This window comes from Vulpes vulpes, chromosome 13 (assembly GCF_048418805.1).
Source record: "Vulpes vulpes isolate BD-2025 chromosome 13, VulVul3, whole genome shotgun sequence".
In the NCBI taxonomy this organism is placed as follows: Eukaryota; Metazoa; Chordata; class Mammalia; order Carnivora; family Canidae; genus Vulpes; species Vulpes vulpes.
Genome location: NC_132792.1, coordinates 93,856,670 through 93,880,931, shown reverse-complemented (window position 1 = coordinate 93,880,931; position 24,262 = coordinate 93,856,670). Strand labels below are relative to the sequence as shown.

The 24,262-nt window shown below is 35.3% G+C and overlaps 1 protein-coding gene across 13 annotated transcripts in view; it reads left to right on the top strand.

Annotated features, from left to right (window-relative positions):
- Nucleotides 1-24,262, top strand: part of ESCO1 (establishment of sister chromatid cohesion N-acetyltransferase 1) — a 65,801-nt gene that overhangs the window by 16,301 nt on the left and 25,238 nt on the right. For all 13 annotated transcript variants that reach the window (XR_011996742.1, XR_011996745.1, XR_011996743.1 and 10 more), the window contains 6 exons: nt 5,517-5,619; nt 6,055-8,200; nt 13,139-13,253; nt 14,594-14,654; nt 17,191-17,305; nt 20,382-20,513. Coding sequence is in view for 8 of the 13 variants with exons in the window: in XM_026006541.2 (XP_025862326.1) it covers nt 6,647-8,200; nt 13,139-13,253; nt 14,594-14,654; nt 17,191-17,305; nt 20,382-20,513 (1,977 nt within the window). In the remaining 5 variants the exon portion in view is untranslated. The remainder of the gene's footprint in view (nt 1-5,516; nt 5,620-6,054; nt 8,201-13,138; nt 13,254-14,593; nt 14,655-17,190; nt 17,306-20,381; nt 20,514-24,262) is intronic.

The window sequence follows — 24,262 nt, the reverse complement described above, 5'->3', positions numbered from 1 at the left end:
CTCACCATAATGGTTGTGAGGTTCATCATATTGTTCCAGTAGTTCATTCCTTTCTGTTGCTGAGTACTTTTCTATTATACTATTGATATAACATATTTTGTTGCCCATTCACCTGACCTTTGTTTTTTTTTTTCAGATTTTGGTTATTGTGCATAGAAGTGCTTTGAAGATTTTTGTTTTAAAGATAATTATTTATTAGAGCAAGCATGTGCAAATGCATGAGAGAGTGGAGGTGAGGGGCAGAGGGAGAGGGAAGGGAAAGGGAAAGGGAGAGAATCTCAAGTAGACTCCTTGCTCAGCACAGAGCCTGATGTGGGGCTTGATCTCACAACCCTGAGATCATGACCTGAGATGAAATCAAGAGTCAGATGCTTAACATTACTGAGCCACCCAAACGCCTCTGCTTTGAAGATTTTTTATTTTTAGATTTTAAAAAATTTATTCATTTGAGAGAGAGCAAGCACAAGCAGGGGGAGAGGGAGAAGGAGAAGCCTACTCCCAGCTGAGCTAGGAGCCCAATGTAGGGCTCCATTCTAGGACCTGTAGATCATGATCTCAGTTGATGGCAGATGCTTAATCATTTGAGCCACCCGGGCACCCTTGCTTTGAAGATTTTTTTTTTTAAGATTTTATTTATTTATTTATAGATACAGTGAGAGAGAGGCAGAGACACAGACAGAGGGAGAAACAGGCTCCATGCAGGGAGCCCGATGTGGGACTTGATCCCGGGTCTCCAGGATCACACCCCCCAGGCTGCAGGCGGCGCCAAACCGCTGCGCCACCGGGGCTGCCCAAAGATTTTTTTTTTTTAAGATTTTATTCTTACTTATTCATGACAGACATACAGAGAGAGGCAGAGACACAGGTAGAGGAAGAAGTAGAGGAGAAGCAGGCTCCATTCAGGGAGCCTGATGTGGGACTCAATCCTGGGTCTCCAGGATCACACCCTGGGCTGAAGGCAGCGCCAAACCATTGGGCTACCGGGGCTGCCCACTTTGAAGATTTTTGAACATGGTTTTTACAGAGTCCTGCAGAATGAGTAGGATTTTTGCCTTTTTTTTTTTTTTTTTGAAGATTTTATTTATTTATTCATGAGAGACACAGAGAAGAGAGGCAGAGACACAGACAGAGGGGGACAAGCAGGTCCCATGCAGGGAGCCTGATGTGGGACTTGATCCCTGATCCCTGGGACTCTAGGACCACTCCCTGGGCCAAAGGCAGGCGCTAAACCGCCGAGCCACCCAGGGATCCCCAGGATTCTTGGTTAAAAAAATCTTTGCCTGCCTCAAAGATTTTTGCTTTTGCTTTCTTTTTGAGCTTTATAGTTTTATATTTATTTCTTTAGTCAATCTCAAGTTATTTTTGTGGGTTGTATGAGGTACGGGTTGATTGTTCTTTTTTTCTTTTCTTCTATTTAGATTTCTAGTAGGTCTAGCACCATTTTTTCAGACTTTTCCCCCTATGGATTGTGTTGGCGCTTCTGCTGAAAATTCATTTGATCATAAACGTATGGGTCTGGTTTTGGATTCTCTATTCCATTGATCTCTGCTTCCTTTATCAGTATTACATTATCTTGATTATTGTAGATTTGTAAGTCTTGAAGTTTCATAGTATTTCAAAAACATTTTTTTAAAGGCTTTGACTATAAGTTTTAAAATCAGGTTGTCAGTTTCTGTATAAAAAGACTGGAATTTTTTTTTTTTAAAGACTGGAAATTTTGCTGAGAATTGAGTTGATGTGATTATGTGGTATTCTATTGGTTATATATATAATTAGGTCAATTTTATAAGTAGCTTATACACCATGTTTGTTTGTTGGGGTATTCAGTCTGTTGATAAAGTGTTGCAGTTAATTTTATATTTGTCTTTGAGCACTTAATGCACTTGTGTCTGCAGGTGCATTTCTAAAGTCCTAGAAATGGAATGGTTTGAAAATTAGCATTTATAATTTTGATAGATATTGCCTAATTGTCCTGTATAGACATTGAATTATCTGCACTAATGTGAGAGTATTTGTCACAAACCTTTGCCAATACTGTGTTGTTAAACTTCCTGATCTTTGGCCAGTCTGATATGTGATAAATGTTTTTTTTGTTTTTTTTTTTTTTTAAAATGGTATTTTGTTTTAGTTCTAACTTCTATTATTCTGTTATTATCACACCAGCCATCTGTGGCTTTTTTCCATGAATATATCATGGCTATTTGAATATATCAAATAGCTTTTGCTATTTTTTGCCATTGTATTTCTCGTTTTGTTCCTTAAACCTGGCTTCTAAATTTTCTGACAAGGCTTGAAAGTCTTTCTCATTCTGAAAATAAATATTAAAATCCTCCCATATTTTAATCTATTTGCTATGTTTTAACTTTTGATTAATTTTTTAAAAATGTATTTATTCATGAGAGACAGAGAGAGAGAGAGAGAGAGAGAGAGAGAGAGAGAGGCAGAGACATAGGCAGAGGGAGAAGCAGGCTCCATGTAGGGAGCCCAACATGGGACTCAATCCTGGGTCCCCAGGATCAGGCCTTGGGCTGAAGGCGGCGCTAAATCGCTGAGCCACCGAGCCGCCCACTTTTAATTAATTTTTAATGATTAAATTTTTCCTGGACATAACCTCACTCTTTTTTTTTTTTTTTAAAGATTTTATTTATTTATTCATGATAGAGAGAGAGAGAGAGAGAGAGAGGCAGAGACACAGGCAGAGGGAGAAGCAGGCTCCATGCTGGGAGCCCGATGCGGGACTCGATCCCGGGACTTCAGGATCGTGCCCTGGGCCAAAGGCAGGCGCTAAACCACTGAGCCACCCAGGGATCCCCCTAACCTCACTCTTAAACTAAAATTACCCAGATGGTTATCTACTTATCCTGACATCAATTGTTGAATAATATTTTCTTCATTAATTTGAAAGTAATTAAGTTAATACCACCTTTTTATTTATTAGCTTCCCTTTTGCACTGGGCCTATTTTTGGAGTTTCTGTTCTCTTCTGTTACTTTATTGTCTGTTGATTTGTTGGAACTAAATTGTTAATTATTTTAACTAAGTGACACAAATCTACAGCCCATTACTTTTTAAGTTGATTTGTGTATGTGTTGTTGCTATAAACTGGTAAGTGATAACTTACTTGTATTATGTATTTCAGCTGATTGTTTATTTAAAGCTTTTGGTTTTGATTTTTAAATTTTTTATTTATACACCGTTATGAATTCACAGAGTAATAATTTTTGTGGATTTTTTTCCTAGCAAATAATAATTTACATGTATAATATGTATGTGGTCAAGATTTACCCCCCTCTGTAGAAGCTTGAGGATCATCATTTTGTCCTCATACACTTTTTAACAGCTTTTGAAAAACATCCATTGTACTAGGTGCTCTTGGCCCTTTCAGTCTGGAAGCTCATTTCTTTCAGTACTAGGAAAATTTCCTAAATCTTCATTTTCTTTTTTCATTTTTTTTTTCTCTTTTCTAAAACCCCAATTACTGGACTCTTGAATCACTAAGGATGGTCTTTTAATTATCTTCTTTTGTCTCCTACTTACCATCTCTGTCTTTTTTGTTTGACTTTGTAGGAGATCTTCATACTATCATCTTCTAATGCTTTTATTTTTTAAGGTTTATTTTATTTTATTTTTATAAGGAGAGGGAGAAGTGGACTCTCTGCTGAGCAGGGGTCCTGATGTGGCGATCAATCCCAGGACCCTGGGATCATGACCTGAGCCTAAGGCAGATGCTCAACTGACTGAGCCACCCAAGCGCCCCAGGATTTATTTATTTTAGAGAGAGAGAGAGAGAGCACTTGTGCTTGCTTGCGAGCCCTTGGGGTAGGAGGGGGAGGGGCAGAGGGATGAGTCCTAAGCAGAGTCTGTGAGTGGGAGCCTGGTGTGGGGCTTGGTTTCACAACCCTTAGATCATGACCTGAGCCAAAACCAAGAATTGGATGTTTTACTGACTGTGTCATCCAGGCACCCAGGCCTCTTCTAATGCTTTTATTGACTTTTTCATTTCTTTTATATTATTTTTAATTTGTATGTGTTCCTTTTTTACTGTGAATGTTCTTGTATATTTGTTTCATGAATAGATTAGCTTATTTTTAATTTTTGGTTTCATGTAGTTTCTGCCAAGCTATTGGTTTCCTTGTTTTTTTTTTTTTTTTTTTTTTCCAGATTTTCCTCATATATATCGTGATTCTTGTTTATTTGTTCAGAGTTACAAGTGAGACACTAAAAACTATTTGGAAGTTTTGTGTGTTTGGATGGTAGATGGGCTGGTGGTTTCTTGACTATACGGTGCGTGAGTGTGTGTGCACTAGCACAGGCACCCACAGGTGCATGCACACGCTTACTTACTATGGGGTCTATCAGTATGTTTTTAGATCTTTTACCTTTAGGCCTGTCAAATTCATTAAAAAACGCTCTTCTAGTTTCCTTCCAGGAAGATACAGGGTTGACTGCTTCCTCTAGAAGTTTCTTGAGTAGGCAAAGAGAACTTCAGATGGAGGGAGTGGATTTCAGCAATCAGTATGTGTATTCCTACTTATCCCCTCTTGTCAGCATGATACTGCTTCCCTTACCTGTCAGTCTTGAGCCCCTAGACTAAAGCACTTTTGTTATACTCTTTCCAGAGATTTATACTAGGGTCTTCGGGGTTGCAGGGGCAGTCTTCTGGGTGCTTGTAATTGGAATGGCAGTTTTGGAATCTTTCTGTTTTTTTTTTTTTTTTTTTTTTTAATTTTTATTTACTTATGATAGTCACAGAGAGAGAGAGAGAGAGGCAGAGACCTAGGCAGAGCGAGAAGCAGGCTCCATGCACCAGGAGCCCAATGTGGGATTCGATCCCGGGTCTCCAGGATCACGCCCTGGGCCAAAGACAGGCGCCAAACCGCTGCGCCACCCAGGGATCCCCTTTCTGTTTTTTTGAGTCCTGTTTTCATTCTCATGTCCTGTGGAGCCTAGAACTGGTAGTTCCTGAGTTTGGGGGATTTTATGGTTCTCCATTTCCAGCTTAGGATTCAAGCTTTCTTAAGTCTAGAGGTTACTATTTGTCCTTCTTTGTAGCTTCCATATTTTTTATTTTTACCATTTACTCTTTTTTTTAATCCTTCAGGTTTATGGTTTTATCTTGTTTTAATCTATTGCTTTTTTAAAGTAGGTTTTATGTGAGAGTAGAGTAAACGTGTGTGCTTAAATCTGCCCTTCAAACTGTGTATCAGTGTTTTCCTATGTACAAGTAGTTATGTGCACTTTTTTCCTCAAAATAGGATTTTACTTTACCAGTTTAACCATTATGTGTATGGATTATGAATTGTTATTTTGTATTTAAAAATTTTTTTCTATGACATGAAATGGATAGTTTACTTCAGGTTAGAAATACTAAAATTAAACGGTATGTATATAGTAAATCCTGAGGACTAAAGATGGGACAGCGTAAAATTGTGGAGTATTGTGTTTAATGAGTGGTGAATGAATCATTTGCATCTTTGTGCCTTTTAAACATTTTTAAAAACCTTTTTATTTTTTTAGGTGCTGTGTAATGTGTTAAGAGGATACTTTAAGGAATGATTTTGCCAAATTTTCATGAGTTATGGTGGCTGAAAGATCAATTCTGTCTTGTGGGAAAAGAATTGTAAGTAACATCAAGGAATAAACTGATTTTTGACTATTTTATGCTTTTTTTAAATTTAAAGATTTATTTATTTGAGAGAGAGAGACGGAAAAAACACAAATGGGGAGGAGAGGGAGAAGCAAGCTCCCTGCTTGGCAGGGAGCCCAACGTGGGGCTAGATCCCAGGAGGCTGGGATCATGGCCCAAGCTGAAGCTAGATGCTTAACTGACTGAGCCACCCAGGCACCCCTCAACTATTCTATGCTTATATAAAATAAGTTATTGATTGTTCATAAGGATGTAATTGGGATACTCTATTCTGTTCGCCTTAAATATACAGACTAAATAAAAAGGAGAGGTTGGATTTATATAAATAAGATTATTTTTATATAGTATTGCATTGCCGTATTTCTTGGATTGTACAAAATTTAATTTTATTTTTTTTTAATTTTTCAGAAATGGCAGCACAAAAGGAAATCTCTATTAATAGAGTATTTTATTAAACGAAAGAGGTTAGATAAGAACTTTAAACTAACAGTCTCAGCAAACAAGGAAAGAAACCTGTTAGCTGTAAGACATGTTTCAAATGAATCGAAGTCCAGTAACTGTAGACTTCAGAAGAAAAAAGTTTTCAAAATCTTTGTCAAAACAGGTCAGTGATAAATAACTCCTCCAGTAATAGGGCTAGGCCTGAAAACCATTATTAATTGAAAAATTAACAAAACAGATCGAACCTGAATTAAGTTTTTTTTTTTTCATAAAAAGCTTTAGAAATATCAAATTAGAATTAAATTTTCCTCAAATTTCTATTGCCTTGTCCAGAAGTAAAGCAAGTATCTTTCAGGCTTCATACCAGCTTTTCTCATGTCCTAGGGATGACCGAAACCTTACTTGAAGCAAACTAGTATTTTTGTTGAAAATGTACATCAGCCTCAAAGTTGATTTTTAAGACCTCCTCAATAATAATACTAGACATTCAGCATTCACACCTACCAGGACACGAAAATCCTCTCAAAAGCTACTCAGAAAAGGAGGACTTTACTCAGGAATGATGTCCATTCAGGAGAAATCAAAAGAAAATTCCTCCAATGTTATTAAAAAAAGTGAAGATAAGAATTTAGAGACACAAATTCAAGGTTCTCAATCAAATCTGGCAAAAAAATCAGGTCCAAAGGAAACTGTAAAATCACTGGTTAAATCTTCTAGTGAAAGTAAAATAAATCAGCCTGAATTAGGAACATGCATGAGTACAAGGTCAGCAAAAGCTGCATCCAGTGATAAAAAAGCTAGTAAATCCAGTAGTAAAAATATGGTGACTGTGAAGGGACATTCACAACAAGAATCTACAAAAAAAAAGAAGAAATTACCTCAGAAAAATTCAGTGCATGGAACTTCTAAATCAAATGAACAACTTAATCGGAGATCACAAAGACTACAACAGTTAACAGAAGTTTCAACAAGGTCTCTGCGTAATAGAGAAATTCAAGGTCAAGTTCAAGCAGTTAAACAGACTTTGCCACCAAGAAAAGAGCACTGTAACAATTCTCAAAATAAATCTAATAAAGTTAAAACAAGTCAAAAACATGTGAAAAGAAAAGTACCAGAAATAAAGTCTGATTCTAAAGAGGATGAACATCTAGTAACTAATGAAGTAATAAATTCCCCCAAGGGAAAAAAACGCAAAGTAGAGCATCAAACAGCTTATACTTGTAGTTCTCAGTGTATAAAAGGATCTGAAAAGTATCTTCAGAAGAATGTTAAGAAAGAGGAAACAAAATCTGTGCCTGTAACTTCTGAGATAAAAAGTTCAAAAATGATTACTTCAGCGGTCTCTAAAAAGAATGAGGTAAAGAAATCAGTTCATACGCAAGTAAATACTAGTGCAAAATCCCAAAAAAGTCCACAGCCATCAGTGCCTGAACAAAGTGTAGATAATGAGCTGGAGCAAGTGGGAAGGAACAAACGAGGTAGCATTCTTCAGCTTTGTGAAGAAATTGCTGGTGAGATTGAGTCAGATACTGTAGAGGTAAAAAAGGAATCTTCACAAATGGAAAGTGTAAAGGAAGAGAAGCCTACAGAAATAAAATTGGAAGAGACTGATAATGAAAGACAAATACTTCATCAGAAGGAAACAAATCAGGATGTTCATTGTAATCGTTTCTTCCCCAGTAGGAAAACAAAGCCTGTGAAATGTATACTAAATGGAATAAACAGCTCAACTAAAAAGAACTCCAACTGGACTAAAATTAAACTCTCAAAGTTTAACTCTGTGCAGCAAAATAAGTTGGACTCTCAAGTTTCCCCTAAATTGGGCTTAATACGAACCAGTTTTTCACTACCAGCCTTAGAAATGCATCATCCAGCCACTCAAAGTACATTTTTAGGAACAAAACCACATAATGATAAAAATATAGCTTGCCAGCAGGAAGAAATTAAAGAAATTAATTCTGAAGAAGTTAAAACTAATGATATTACAGTTGAAGTTAATAAAACCACAAAAAGGGCTCCTGAAAATTGCCATTTGGATAATCAGATAAAACCACCTCCTGACCCACCATTGGATAACCAGATGAAAGAGTCTTTTGAATCAACACCAGATAAGGTAATTTTTTTTCATTATGTGCAATAGAGGTACATGAATACTTTCTATTAAATAAATTTTTACAGCATATTTTAGCGTAAAAATCTAGTCATAAAAACAGTCATTTGTTAAGGTAGCCTATTCAATTGTTAGTGTTGTATTCAGTCTTGTAGTGAGTGATAGAACTTAGTGATTCCTTTAGATGTCTGGCATTTTATATAAATGCTTCTCATTTCTTATTTTTACCTTTTGTTTTTTTTTTAATGTGAACTGTAAACCTGTTGAATTCTAGCTTTTTTTTTTCTTTAAAAATTTTTTTTGAGTATAATTGACACACAGTGTTATATTAGTTTCTGGTGTACAGCATCTCTATATGTTATGCTTTGCTCACCACAAGTATAGCTATCACCTGTTACCATATAATGCTATTATAATACCATTGACTGTATTCCCTATGGTCTTCCTTTTATTCCCATGACTTCTTTTTTTTTTTTTTTTTTTAAAGATTTTATTTATTTATGAGAGACACACAGAGAGAGAGAAAGGTAGAGACATAGGCAGAGGGAGAAGCAGGCTCCACTCAGGGAGCCCAACGTGAGACTCGATCCCTGGACCCCAGGATCACACCCTGGGCCAAAGGGAGGCGCTAAAACCTCTGAACCACCCGGGCATCCCTCCCATGACTTATTCATTCCATGACTGGAAACCCTGTATCTCTCACTCCTTTCACTCCTTTTCACCCATTCATTTACCCCTAAACTTTTCTTTAACACACTGATTTGCTTTTTCTTTTAATTGTAACCATAGAAACTATGTTTCATAGTGACTAAAATAAAGATTAAAGTTGGGCCTTGGGATCCCTGGGTGGCGCAGCGGTTTGGCGCCTGCCTTTGGCCCAGGGTGCGATCCTGGAGACCCGGGATTGAATCCCACATCAGGCTCCCAGTGCATGGAGCCTGCTTCTCCCTCTGCCTGTGTCTCTGCCTCTCTCTCTCTCTGTGACTATCATAAATAAATAAAAATTAAAAAAAAATAAATAAAGTTGGGCCTTATTCTGACTAAATTGTTAAAATTAATTTCACCTTGGCACAAATCAACCCACTTTTTTCCACCTGATAAAATCTAAAAATTAAACATTTCTATTTAGCAGGAATGCTTAAACTTAACTTAAAACTTAAAAGTTTGACTTGTGTGACCATTTTGAATAGTTGGGTAAATAAAATGGCTGAAAGATATAAATAATTCAGTTTTAGTTTAAATAAGATTGTAGTGGCCAATAATTTTTAAAATGGGAAAGTAAACTGAAAAACAATATCTAAAAGTAAATGGAATCTAATAGCTAGAAGAAACTTTAGTGATTATATGAGGAAGTAGTTGGAAACTAAAAGCACCTGTGCCAATTCTTTTCAAGTTAAATCATAGGCAAAATTCCAGTATATAAACCCATAAGCAAAATTTTTTTTTTGCATGGAACATGAAGCTCTATAATACAGATTTGAAAGACTTCACTAATTTGTTTCAGTTGTTTAGTTTTGTAATGAGAAAACTGAGTGCAGTAGAGGAATGTGATGTAGGTCACATGTTTGGGAGCACAAATAGCATTGAATTTTCAAGTATTCTGATTCTCAGGTCAGCATTTTTTCTATAGTTACATACTTTGAACATGAGATCATTTGAGAAAAAAATCATTGTGAGGAGAGAAAAAAGTCAGGTCATCTTAAAGTTTTGGTAATTATTTAAAGTTCTCTTTAGAGATATTTTGTTCTAGGAGCAAATTTGAATGAGTGAGGAGTCTGGGCTTTATGCCAGAAGCCATGAAAATAGATCATTGTCTCTTCCAGTGGAGTACAAATCAAATTAAAGGGAACAGATACCATATGGTACTCTTAGATTTTATTTTCTGAACAAATGGAAATGAAAGCATCAATTAGAAGATAATTATTCAAATAGTGATAGTAATTAGAAGTAGTGAGTGGTAGTGTGAATAACAAGTGTTCCTTCCATCAGAGATGGAGTGGCTTTCTATTCAGGGTATGTTTTGTCAGCAGATTGATAGCTATACTCCAGGTGTTAGCTGCAGAGTTTATCTTGTACTCCTTGCTTCATAAATGCCTGTCAAAACTCAGTTTGTGAAATAAGTCATGGGGAAAAAAAGGCATAGCATAAGGAATATAGTTAGTGATATTGTAGTAGCATTGTTTGATTACAGATGGTAGCTATTCTTGTGAGCATAACATAATGTATAGGGAGATGTTGAATCACTATGTTGTACAGCTGAAATTAATGTAACATTGCTAAAATAAAAAATAAATAAAAAGAAACCTCAGTTTGTGGAGAATTATATTGAAGAATAAGAATTGTAACTCTGGACTACTCTACTAGAATAGAGATGCTTGCTTAATTAGATCACATTATTTCGACCTCTAATATTGCTTTTACTGGAATGTGCTTTGGATTTGTGTAGTCTCTCTCTCTTGAGGTATATTGTGAGAAACCATCCTATGAAACTTTTGCTAAAAATTTTATTTATGTTTGTAAATTCTTGAATATTTCAAACATTCAGAATACTACAGAAACTAACATTACACTGTGTCTACCACCCCAATTTGACAAAAACTAACATTTTATTGAATTCAGGTCTTTTGAAATAAGAAAAGTACGTTACAGGTAAAGGAGAAGGCTATGTCTCGTCTTTCTATTCACCTTTCTTCCCAGAGTTAAACATGTTTGTGAAGTTGGTGGGCATCTTTTCTTTATTTTTATGATCTCACTGTGTATGTGTATATATATCCACAAAGAATACTTAGCACTGTTTGTATTTTAAATTGTCTTATATGTATGTTTAATGTTATAATGTCTAAGTGTTTAAAAGTTAAATGCTAACATAGTTGGTGTATATGTGTGTGTGTATAGTTTTTTGCTACTTGGTTTTGTGCAGTCAACATTTGATAATAATGTGTGGGTATCTTAATAGCTCTACATGAGTATACCACAGTTTATGTTTTCCTCTTCTAAAGCCCTTTTAGGTTGATTCTATTCTTTTCACCAATACTTTTAATGTGATCACTTCCACGGAATGATCAGAGAATATGGTAACCATGCCAATTCAAGACACAGTTGTGCCTGCTGTGTCCAAGACATTGTTGCTAGGGCTACAGAAGAGGAAATGTTTCCTGTCTTTAAGGAATTGACATTGTAACAGTCACTTAAGAGATTTCTCTTCATGTTATAAGCACTAAGAATTGAGGTAGCTTAGTTCAATCATCATAATAGCTTTTGGCTAATGACATAATAGGCCTTTGGTGAACACAGCCTCTTTGTTAGAGGAGAGCTTCATAGAAATTGTCCCCACAGTCTGCACTGTAGTTTCTGTTATTACCTACATATTACAGGTGAAGAGATGGAGGCTTAGAAATTAAAGTAATTTATCTGAGTGACATATAAGTGGTAGAGCTAGGATTTAAACTGAGATTGGCTTCAGTGTTTTAACAGGGTTATACTTGGGGAGGAAGGAAAATATAAAAATAAACCTTACATCATGAAATCTTTTCCTATGGCTGCCTGTAATTTATTTTTTTATTTTTTTTATTTTTTTTTATTTTTTAAATTTATTTATGATAGTCACACAGAGAGAGAGAGAGGCAGAGACACAGGCAGACGGAAAAGCAGGCTCCATGCACCGGGAGCCCGATGTGGGATTCGATCCCGGGTCTCCAGGATCGCGTCCTGGGCCCAAGGCAGGCGCCAAACCACTGCGCCACCCAGGGATCCCCGGCTGCCTGTAATTTTTATGTCCGTTTCGGCAGTACAGAAAAATGATCATGGTTGATAAGGCTATAAGCATTTGGTAGGCTTCTTTAAATTATTTGAACTTCATGAATTTTAAAGCCTAATTATTTTATGATTTGTTTTTTTAGGTTGGAAACTTACTAAATTCTTCCCTATTTAATGGAGATTAGTTAGTAATTTGTCATGGTTCTTGTTTTTAATTATTCTGCTTTTTCAATGACAAAAATTGTTCACTTTTCCAAAAATACTCAAAAATAATGTTATGTGTTGTGTGTAATAATCACAATACAGATAGAGCCAACGTTGATAAGAGTTTGGAGTATTTTCTTTTGGTAGTTATTGAGTATCAGCTTTGACATTGTTTTGATTTAAATACAAAGATAAATATAATATGATCATTGCTCTTAAGAGTTACAGAAGATGAATAAAAAATAATTGATAATAGTGATAAGGACATGGAAGAGGTAGAGGTGAAATAGATGGAGAATTATTCACAAATTGGAAAAAAGGCATGGAGAAACTTGTAGAAGGCTTCGTGGAAGAGGTTAATATTTAAATAATGAGTTTAGTTGAAGCAGGGGAAAGGTTCTAGGTTGGCACTATCCAGTAGAAATGTAATATGAACTGCATATATTACTTAAGATTTTCTGGTAGCCAGCTTAAAAGAACACACTGGTAAAACTAATATATATTTTTAACTGTCATATAAAAATACTATCATTTCAGCATGTAATTAATTTTAAAAATTGACCTATTTTACTTTTTTTTGTAGTAAGTCTTAAAAATCTGGTGAATGATTGACAGTTACAAAATAATCTCAAATGAATCATATGACATTTTAAGTGCTCTATAGTCATATGAGGTTTGGCTGCTGTATTGGACAGTGCAGATTTACATAGATGAAACAGAAAAAGTGTAGAGCTAGGCAGATACAGAATATGTCTATGGGATTTACAAGATGGCATGAAGGGAAATAATGGGAACCAACGCTGAAGGAAGGTAGCTGTGGGGAAATCAAGAGACTTTTAAGGCATGAGTTTGAATTACTCCAACTATAAAGTATTATCTTAAATTTTCTTGGTATGCTTAAATTCACTGAAAGTGTGTTAGGATGAGTTTCAAAAGTTGATATGAAGGCAGATATCAACATTTTGAATTTTATATATTCAGGATTTCAGTCTTTGTTTGGAATCCAAGCTTGAAAACAGTCCAGTGGGAAATATCTCTACTGTTTCAGCTCTGCTCGGTCAAGCAAAAATTGATACAGGAGAGAATAAATTTCCAGGTAAAACTTTGAAAATATTATTTGGGTTTCTCAGTGTTAGAGATATTTTTGTCAGTATGATAGGAAACAATACTGACTGAAGAACTCTTGCATATGTTTTTCAAATGTTTTGATTATCACCATTCTTTTTTTATTTTTCCTTCCTTTACTATCATTATTTGTAGGATAGAATTACTTCTCTTTCTTGTTCAAATTACTTAAGTACAACAACAACAAAAATGGCCTGGATGACCAATAAGATTAGGTCCAAAATAAGACCAATAAGATTAGGTCCAAAGCACATTAGCCAAATGTCAACTAACTTTGGACAACTTTATCTTTTCCTTTAGAAAATCCATTGTTTCTTTTTAAAAATATTTATTCATGAGAGAAACAGAGAGAGAGGCAGACACACAGGAAGAGGGAGAAGCAGGTTCCCCTCAGGGAGTCCGATGTAGGACTCCATCCCTGGACCCCGGGATTATGACCTGAGCCCTAAGGCAGACGCTCAACTGCTGAGCCACCCAGGGGGTCCCTTTTTCTTTGTTTTGTTTCTTAAATTCCTACATATGAGTAAAGTCACACGGTAATATCTTTCTCTGGCTGACTTACTTCACTTATCATTACACCCTCTGGATCCATCCATGTTGCAACTGGCAAGATTTCATTCATTTTTATGGCTAAGTAATATTCCATTGTATGTATATGTCACACGTCTTTTTTATCCATTCATCTACCAGTGGACACTTGGATTGCTTCCATAATTTGACTATTTTAAATAATGCTGCAGTAAACTTTGGGGTACATATATCTTTTTGAATTACTGTTTTTATATTCTTTGGGTAAATACCCAGCAGTAGAATTGGTGGATCATACAGTAATTCTATTTTTAATTTTTTGAGGAACCTCCATACTATTTCCCATAGTAGCTGTACCAGTTTGCATTCCCACCAATACTGCAAGAGGGTTCCTTTTCCTCCACATCCTCACCAGCACTGTTTCTTGTGAGACTACAATTTTTTTTTAAATAAAGAAATGCTCCCATTTATTTCCAGTTAGGGATTGTATAATTATGTAGGGATTTACACAGTTTCCTTTACTGTTCAGAACTAATGATTGGTGAAACTAGAAGCAAACTTAGTCTACCATTGGGTCCCTTTGTGGCTTAGTAGAGCATTTTCTCCCACTTCTCTGAAGAGTAATTTCTAGAAAGGGGCTTTAGTTGTATCAAATAGTTTTTGTTAAAAATAAAACATGTAGAGCATTGTTCTCTCCTTTTTTTTTCTTGGTAATGATTTTTAACTATTAGAGATGGAGAAGTAGTACAAAGCTTAATGTGTAACTCATTTTCTTAATTACAGGTTCAGCTCCCAAACAGCATACTATACTCAGTAATCAAACATCTAAGACCAGTGATAACAGGTAAGACATTAATTTAATGCAAGAGTAAATATGAGAACTGTTAAAAGATCAACTGAGGCTTTTACAATTTTTATTTGAACAGAAATCAATTCAAATTGGATAGTATCCAGTTTCACAGATCAGGAGCTCCAAAGAACTATAACATGAAAGACTTTTTTTTTTAAAGATTTTATTTATTTATTCATCAGACACACGGAGAGAGAGGGGCAGAGACACAGGCAGAGGGAGAAGCAGGCTCCACACAGGGAGCCCGACGTGGGACTCGATCCCAGGAGTCCCAGATCACACCCTGGGCCAAAGGCAGGCCTTAAACTGCTGAGCCACCTAAGGATCCTTGTAACATTAAAGACTTTATTATAGGCAAAAAGGAATGGGAATGAGGAAGTTATAACTGGCAAAAAAGTGGGTTGATTATTGCAAAGTTACTTTCTTTTAGAAGAGATGGCAGAGGTCTTTTCAGTTAAATTACCTAACTCTCGTGCTAATTAGATGATTCCTGACTGACTGGTTTAAGGTTCCATTTCTGGAAGAACAATTTAAATAATAATAATAATAATAAATAATTAAATATTAATTAATTAATATTTAAGCCTCAGTTTGGTAATGTGGGGCTTAGCATAAACAACTCCATTTTGGACCTTTTGTCTTATTTTTAAGAGAACTTAAGGATTTTATACTTAAACCTTTCAAGTTTGGGGTATTTTTCCCTAAAAATAGTAATCCTCAGTTTTTCATGTAGAAAGAACATGATATTTACAAGTTCTGTTTTCATTTTACTTTTTTTTTTTTTTAAGATTTTATTTATTTATTCGTGAGAGACACAGAGAGAGAGAGGGAGAGACACAGGTAAAGGGAGAAACAGGCTCCATGCAGGAAGCCCGACGTGGGACTGGATTCCGGGTTCCCAGGATCACACCCTGGGCTAAAGGCAGCACCAAACCGCTGAGCCACCCGGGGCTGTCCAGCAGCTCATTTTAATTTTTTGTGCCTGTACCTGTGTTTTTTGGCTTTGGGTTTTTTTTGTTGTTGTTGTTGTTGTTTTGTTTTTTTGGTTAGTTTTGTTGCACTTATGTCACTATGGGCATCTTTTCTACCTTAACTATTTCATCTTTTAAATCTGTATTCAGTTTCATTTTATGAATAGTCCATTGTTTATTTTTTATTTTTATTTATTTTTTAAAGATCTTATTTATTCATGAGAGACACAGAAAGAGAGAGGCAGAGACATAGGCAGAGGGAGAAGCAGGCTCCGTGCAAGGAACCCAGTGAGGGACTTGATCCTGGATCCTGGGACCAGGCCCTGAGCCAAAGGCTCAACCACTTAGCCACCCAGGTGTCCCATCCATTGTTTAAGAGTTCTCCACTCTCTAGACATTTTGGTTGTTTCTAGTTAGTTTCTGTCCAAAAAAAAGTTCTATAATAAATATGTTATCTTTGTCTATTTGTATTTACTATATTTAGGATAAATTTATAGCTGTATGACTTAGCCTGCATTGCCGTACTTTCCTCCAATATGTGTCATTTTATATTTCCAGCAACAGTGGTTTGAGAATGCATCTTTCTGCAAACTCCTTGAAGTACTGGGTGTTATCAACATGTAAAAGTGTTTTATTTTTTTAAAGATTTTTAATTTATTTATTCAGAGAGAGAGAGAGGCAGAGACACAGGCAGAGGCAGAACCAGGCTCCATGCAGGGAGCCTGATGCGGGACTCGATCCCGGGTCTCCAGGATCACACCCTGGGCTGCAGGCAGCAGTAAACCGCTGTGCCACTGGTGCTGCCCTGTTTTAAGTGTTTCAAAAGCATTCCATTCTGTCTTTAATGTCAGAATAAAATTAAATTTGACTTATTTTGCTTTACAGATTACTGAAAACCCTATTTTTTTTTAAAGATTTTTATTTCTTCATGAGAGACACAGAGAGGCAGAGACATAAGCAGAGGGAGAAGCAGGCCCTGTGGGGAGCCTGATACTAGACTAGATCTCAGGTACCCAGGATCATGACTGGAGCTCAAAGCAGACGCTCAGCCACTAAGCCACCCAGGTGCCCCGCAAAAACAATATTTAGGACAAACTGTAGTGAGTCAGATGGCTAAAACTATCCAAAAAATTTAAAACTTACTCAAACTATAGTAGGTATAGCATTTTTTTAAAAGATTTATTTACTTATTTATGAGAGAGCGAGAGAGAGGGAGAGAGAGAGAGGCAGAGACACAGGAGGAGGGAGAAGCAGGCTTTGTGCCCGGAGCCTGACGTGGGACTCGATCCCTCCCGGGACTCCAGGATCGCGCCCTGGGCCAAAGGCAGGTGCTTAACTGCTGAGCCACCTAGGGATTCCCCCAATTTTTTGTTTATTTTGTTGAAAATAATTTTCTTAGGTTTTCTCCCTTTTGTTTTTAAAAGGTTATTTTTCCCCTCTTGGAGTTGAAATGTGTTAGTGTTGTATAGAAAAAGTTTTCTTTTTTTCCCCACTTTAGTACTTTGAAGTGGTACAGTTCTATGACAGTGCGGTGTTTTGTTTTGTTTCGCTTTTTTAAGGGAGACACCACCAAATCATTCGTGGCCTAAGTGTAATTCCCATTTGGAGATAACAATTCCAAAGGTTTTGAAACTAAAAGAAGCAGAGAAAGTTGATGAAAAACAGTTGATCATAGTAAGTATCCAACTTGACTTTTTTGGTGAAGGATTATTATAATCATCTTATTTATGCACATCGTTAAAAAACAAGTTCATCTTTTTTTTTTCAAAGAGCCTTTTTTTCACCATAAATCATTATGGAAATACTCCTATTATCATTACAAATAGCCCTCTGGCTCCTCAATAGGGAGTCTTTCCTGTCACAAATAAAAACTCAAATTTCCATACTTTTAGTTTTGTTTGTAACAGATGGGTACTTTATTTTACATAGGAAAATTTAATGTAATTCCAATCAGCATTATCAGTAGGAGTTTTCTGGAGTACATTACTCATTCTACCTTTAATATAGGGGAATAACTTTGTAAGAGTTGTCTGGAAATATTTGAGAAAAATTAATCAGGAAAAGTTTCAGCATATTTAATGTTTCTGGGGCTTTTTGTTTTGTTTTGTTTTTAAAAAGATTTTATTTACTTACTCATGAGAGACATAGAGGCAGGTTTCATGCAGGGAGCCCGATGCGGGACTTGATCCTGGGACTCCAGGATCATGTCCTGGGTGGAAGGCAGACACTCAACTGCTGAGCCACCCAAGCGTCTTGTGTTTCTGTTGTTAAATCAATATGAAAGTGAAGCAGAATTAGACTAGTAGAATCTAGAGCTGCACTGTCCAATATGGTAGTCACATGTGGCCATTTAGTATTTTAAATGACCTTGTCAGAACTGTGATACGCTATAAGTGTAAGTGTATTTACTACATGTAAGGACTAGCACAAAAAAGAGAATGTAAAGTATTTCACTAATAATTTTTTTTCTATTTAGTACATGTTGAAATGATAACATTTGGAATGTTTTGTTGAATAAAATATTAAAATTAATTTCATATGTTTGTGCTTTAACATGCTTTAACATGGCTACTAGAAAATTTAAAATTACATTTGGGGATCAAATTTCTATTCAGTTCTGGTGAAGAGTTGATGATAATGATCATAATAGCAGCTAATACTTTTTTAGTACATTGTTCTATGTACTTCACTCATATTAACTTAATTAAGCTTTAGTTTTTAAAGTATGAGGTAGGTACTATTATTATTTCCCATTTACCAGTTGGGAAACTGAGGAAGAGATGTTTATTCATTACCATGATTAGACTGCTTTTCATTATTCATAATAGCCAAAAGGTAAAAGCAACCAAAGTATCCATCAGGGGTGAATGAATAAACAAAATGTGATATATACATATGATGGAATATTATTCAGCCTTAAAAAAGAAGGTATTCTGATAGATGCCACAATATGGTTTAATCTTAAGGACATTCAGCTAAGTGGAATAAGTCAGTCACAGAAAGACAAATATTGCATGATTTCACTTCTATGAGGTGCCTAGAGTAGTCAAATTCAGAGAAAGAAAGTAGAATGGTGGTTTCTAGGAGCAGGAAAGTGGATTGGGAACCTATTGTTTAGTTTGTGGGTATAGAGTTTCAGTTTTTCAAATGAAAAGAATTTTGAAGAGTGGTGGCACAACAGTGTGAATATACTAAACACTGAGAACTGTACACTTAAAAATCGTTAAGATGGTAAATATTGTTATATATGTCATATCACAATTACAGAAAAAAATTTAACTGCCTGAAATAAAGTTCATGTAACAATTTGTTAATAGTTTGAATCATTTAGAATGAACTTCCTTAAGTTCTATATACAATCTTCTATTTACCATTTGATTTCTCTTTGCTACTTGATCCTGGTTCTGAGACACTAGAGATGCCATTGTCTTAGATTTTATTTTTAATTTTTTTTTGAGTAATTCAAATTGCACAGTTTCAGGGGCACCTGCATGGCCCTGTCAGTTAAGTGGCTGCTGTCAGCTCAGGTCATTATTTTGGGGTCCTGGGATTGAGCCCCACATCAGACTCCCTGTTTAGTGGGAGACTTTATCCATCCCTCTCTGCCCCTCCCCGCCACTTGTGCTTGTGTGTGCTCTCTCTCAAATAAATAAAAATCTCTTCAAATTGCACAGTTTTAGAGTAGAAAGAGTAAAGGGGATTATTCGTTTATTCTCTTTTTTTTTTTTTTAATTTTTATTTATTTATGATAGTCACAGAGAGAGAGAGAGGCAGAGACACAGGCAGAGGGAGAAGCAGGCTCTATGCACCAGGAGCCCGACGTGGGATTCGATCCTGAGTCTCCAGGATCGCGCCCTGGGCCAAAGGCAGGCGCCAAACCACTGCGCCACCCAGGGATCCCTATTCTCTTTTTAAAATTTATATTATTATTATTTTTTTTTAGAGAAAAAATGTACTACAGAAAGGGCAGAGGAAAAGGGAGGAAGGGAATCTTAGATAGGCTCCATACCCAGTAGGGAATCCAACATAGGGCTCTGTCTCACCCAGAAATCATAACCTGAGCTGAAATCAAGAGTCGGCTACTTAACCCACTGAGTTTATTATTCTTAAACATTGATCATATTGCTGAAAATTTCTTGTTGAATAAGGACAAGAATAGAAAATGTTTTGTAAACAGTTACTATTCTACATGGTACAAGTATGAATTACTGGAGAATAGATGATTGTACTTTGTATTTATTTAATATGAAGAGAATAGAAAATTATTATCTTTTCTTAGGAGTTTCTGGTGACATCAAAATATTCTTTTTGATATCTATAAAGTAGAGCAAAACCGCTGAAAAGAACATACTTTAAGACATTAAAAAAGAATGAGTCTGTGAAAAGCTGTTTCCTTTTAGCTTTAGCAGTTTATTGCAGATATAAAATGTATCTTCATTCTCATTTATAGAATATTTCCTGTTTGGAGCTTTAGGACTAAGATTGTAGTGTTAAAAGGTATTTCTTAGTTCTTTTCAATTATTAAATGCTGTGGAGTGAGTGATCAGATTACTAAAATGGAAATGGTTCTTAATAAAATTATACACAGATTACACCGATTAATATCTTTTTTTTGATCAACACTGAATATTATTTGTTATACATTAAACATTTCTCACTTTATGTTCCCATTTTAGCTTTAGAGGCTGATGTTCTGGAATTATTCCTTTGGGAGGGAAAAAAACACTTCTGTTTGTTTTTTTGTAAATAGGATGCAGGACAAAAAAGATTTGGAGCAGTTTCCTGTAATGTTTGTGGCATGCTTTACACAGCTTCAAATCCAGAAGATGAAACACAGCATCTGCTCTTCCACAACCAGTTTATAAGTGCTGTAAAATATGTGGTAAGTGGAATTCATGACTTCTAAAATGTAGTATCAGATAATTAGGTCAGGATCTTAAAGAAATGAATTGCCAAATTTAAATCATTGAAAAATTTTTGTTTTTAGGAAGTGATAATATATATGAAGCCCTTGTATGTATACTGGCTTATTTAAAAACAAAGCCAAACATAAAACCAGCTAACTTTACTCTGCCTGGTTTATGTTGTGGGATTTTTTAATTTAATTTATATATTTAAAGCATTTATTGTACTTCATCTCTTCTAACAAGTAATAGTATTCAACTTAGTATTTAAAATTTTTTCTTTAATAATTACTGTTGATAAGCCTATTTAATATTCATAATAGCTTAGCACAACTTTTTTTCTGAAAACTGGTAGTGATATATATTTTACCAAATTGGGAATTTTTCTTTACCTTCTCTTTGCTATCATGAGAGCTTTTCTTTATGAAATTAAAAAAGAAAAAAAAATAAATAAAAAAGAAAAATTCTTGAAGGTTAAGATCTCAGAATTTGCTGTATACTTAAAAAAAATCCCACAAAGTAAATATGTTTTGGTATATATTTTTTAATGTATGTGCATTTGAGCCATAATGGATATTATTTAATAGTTATTTCTAGAAATGGCAAAATTTTGAATAATTTTGAGCCATTTCAGATATCTTGTGAAAATAGTAATTTAATGTAATTGCTGTTTACCCATATCTGAAATGGAATCTACTTTTATTCTATACATGTTACCTTCAGTACTGTACACTCACATTAATAAGACCTCCAGGATATCTGAACTGAGATCACCAATTCATTTCATATAGGCTTTTACATAAGCAACAGATGTGGATTGTTCAAAGATCTTCATTGGCTTTGGTTAAATTTGTCTCCTTATCTGTGGTTGAAAGGTTCATATTCATTGTTTCATTTATCCAGTTATTTCTGCCCAAGATAGGTAGGGTTTTCTCTTTTTTGATTCTCTACTGTGGTGATCCTTTATACTCCTTATTTCATCTTCCTTTTCCACACACACTCCTCTCTGTCACTTAACTGAATGCAGTATAAGCTGTGTGGACATGAAATATCTATATCTAGATACTGATTTATTGTTTGAAATTTGTACTTTTCCAATTTCACTATATTAATTTCCTTAAAACTTGAAAAAAATAGTTCTATCAGATAGCTTAATTATAGAATACTTCTGGGGCAATAACATTTAATATACATAAGTCTAATAGATGTTTAAATAAGTTTTCAGTTTACATTACTTGATTCTTGTGATCACTTTTGTATTAGGTTTAAAGGCTTATTCTTTATCTTAAGGGAAAGTTTTAGTTTCTGAGAGTAACAGTAAAGAAATTAAAGAAATATGTACCCTGCTCTTACACAGTACCAAGGGAAGCTGGTTTATGGAATTAGACAGGAGTCATCACTTTCTAAACAAATCCTGACTCTTGCAAAGCTATAAAATAATGTAGGGAAGATTGGCTCCTGTACTGGCCCCACACTTTCCTATCCCCCCCCTCCACCTTGATGGGACAGAGCTATGGGTTATTTCATTATTTTTGAAATAAACTCAAGAGAAGGAATTGAGTTTAGCAGTTGGCCATCCTTTGCTAAGATCAAGATCAATATTCTTTTGCTGTTTTCAAATGTAGGTACATAATCTAAAGTTGATAAAAACATATGGATTATGTTAAAGATGTTGTGCTGTGATCACAGCTCTGGATTTGGGGTTGGGACGTTGAACATTAGGCACTTAGTGTGGTGCTTTGCATTATTGTGCATTTAATGAGCTGCTAGTATTGTGTTTATGCATTAAGTACTTTTTTTGTCTTTTTAAAAATAAAGATATAATTGAAGTTGAAGCACTCTTAAAGTGTTTGAGAAAGTCTCTAATTTTATTATTTTATTTTATTTTTAAAAAACATTTTATTTATTTATTCATGAGAGAGACAAAGAGAGGCAGAGACATAGGCAGAGGCAGGAGAAGCAGGCTCCATGCAAGGATCTCGATGTGGGACTCAATCCCGGGAATCTGGGATCACACCCTGAGCCAAAGGCAGATGCTCAACCGCTGAGCCACCCAAGCGTCCCGAAAATACCTAATTTTAAAATGTCAGTTTTATCTGTTTATGTTTCCTGGAGAGAAGCAAAAGGAGTCATTTGGTGTTCTGGCTTTAATTTTAAATGAATAATACTTGGGGACTGGCAATAAAGTTTTGTTCTACGTAAGACTATTTAAAAAGATAATAAACCCCAGTGAGTTTTACTTTTTAACTTTTAATCAAACATTTTTTTTTAAAGATTTTATTTGTTTATTCATGAGAGACACAAAACGAGAAAGAGGCAGAGACACAGGTAGAGGGAGAAGCAGGCTCCATGCAGGGAGCCTGATGCAGGATTCGATCCCGGGACCTCAGGATCACACCCTGGGCCAAAGGAGGTGCTAAACGCTGAGCCACCCAGGGATCTCCTTAATCAAACATTTTTAAGAAAATAAATAGCTTTTCCATGGGGTAAAAATTTTCCCTTAAACAAGGTCTAATAATCTGTGACAGTTAAAAAGGGCAAAAGACTAAAAGATTAAAATCGTATTTAAATTATTTAGTCATTGTAGAAATTAAAATGATGCCCACAGAGCTTGTTTTTTTGGTTGGCTAAAATACTTTCTTCCTTTTCTTAATCTCTTTGATTTAGGGCTAGGGGAAAGAGCGATGATGTTCTCTATTCCTTCATAGTACCCTTTTGCCTCATTGATGCCATTTGAGGAAATGCATTTTATTAATTTACTAGAAGCTATTTAGGAGGGACTTGTTAATTCCTCAGGAGGAGGCTAGTCTCTGGTTTAGACCCACAAACATTTCAGTTTCCTTTCATCAACTGTAGTCTTTGCTAAAGATGTGAAAAGAAAGAAAGAAAACTCCCCCAGAGCACTGAGCAATGTTGCCAAGCCTGGAGCCTTTCCAAAATTCATCTGTATTTTGAACTTCTAAATGTAGCCAAGGAATCATGTTTGGGTTCTTTGCAGAGAAATTTCTAACTTAATAGTTGTTTCCTTCCATCCTTCTTTATCTCCTTTGAATTAATTAACATCTGATTGAATGAATGCTCTGTGGAGGGCTCTATTCTCCGTATATGATATGCCCTTGCCTTAAAGGTTAGTACCAAGGCCTGAAAGAAATGAAAAGTTAACAATAAGAGATTTGTAAAAGCAGTAAGTCCATATTAGCTATTTAAATTTATTTATAAATTAGCTTTGTAGTTTATAAGTGATAATTACTTTGGTATTACAGTGATCAAAAAGGGTTTGTTTTCATGAGTGAGGAAGAGGAGGACTTGATTTTTTTTTTTTTTTTTTAATGGGCAGACACAGGAGGTCATCTATTACTGATAGCATTATAGCTAATGAGAAAGCTTAACATCTTTGTGGGAAATAATCAGTAAATTTTTCCCCCCCTTACTGAATCAGAGATTTTTATAGATGATAAGGCCAGAAAAATCCATCAAATTATGATTGTGATATTTTGATGCCATTTGGACTTTTTTCTTACTTTTCTTTTAGATGTTGAATTTTGAGCATTGTGAATGATATAGTTAATAACGTTTAATGTTAAAATAACATTTTGTGGAATGTAGAGAGAGAAATAATGTTTTAAAAATCTTTTAATTTATTTTTAAAAAATCTCATTTATTTTGGAGAGAGAGAGAGTGGGGAGAGGAGCAAAGGGAGAGGGGGAGGGACAAAAGGGAGCAAATC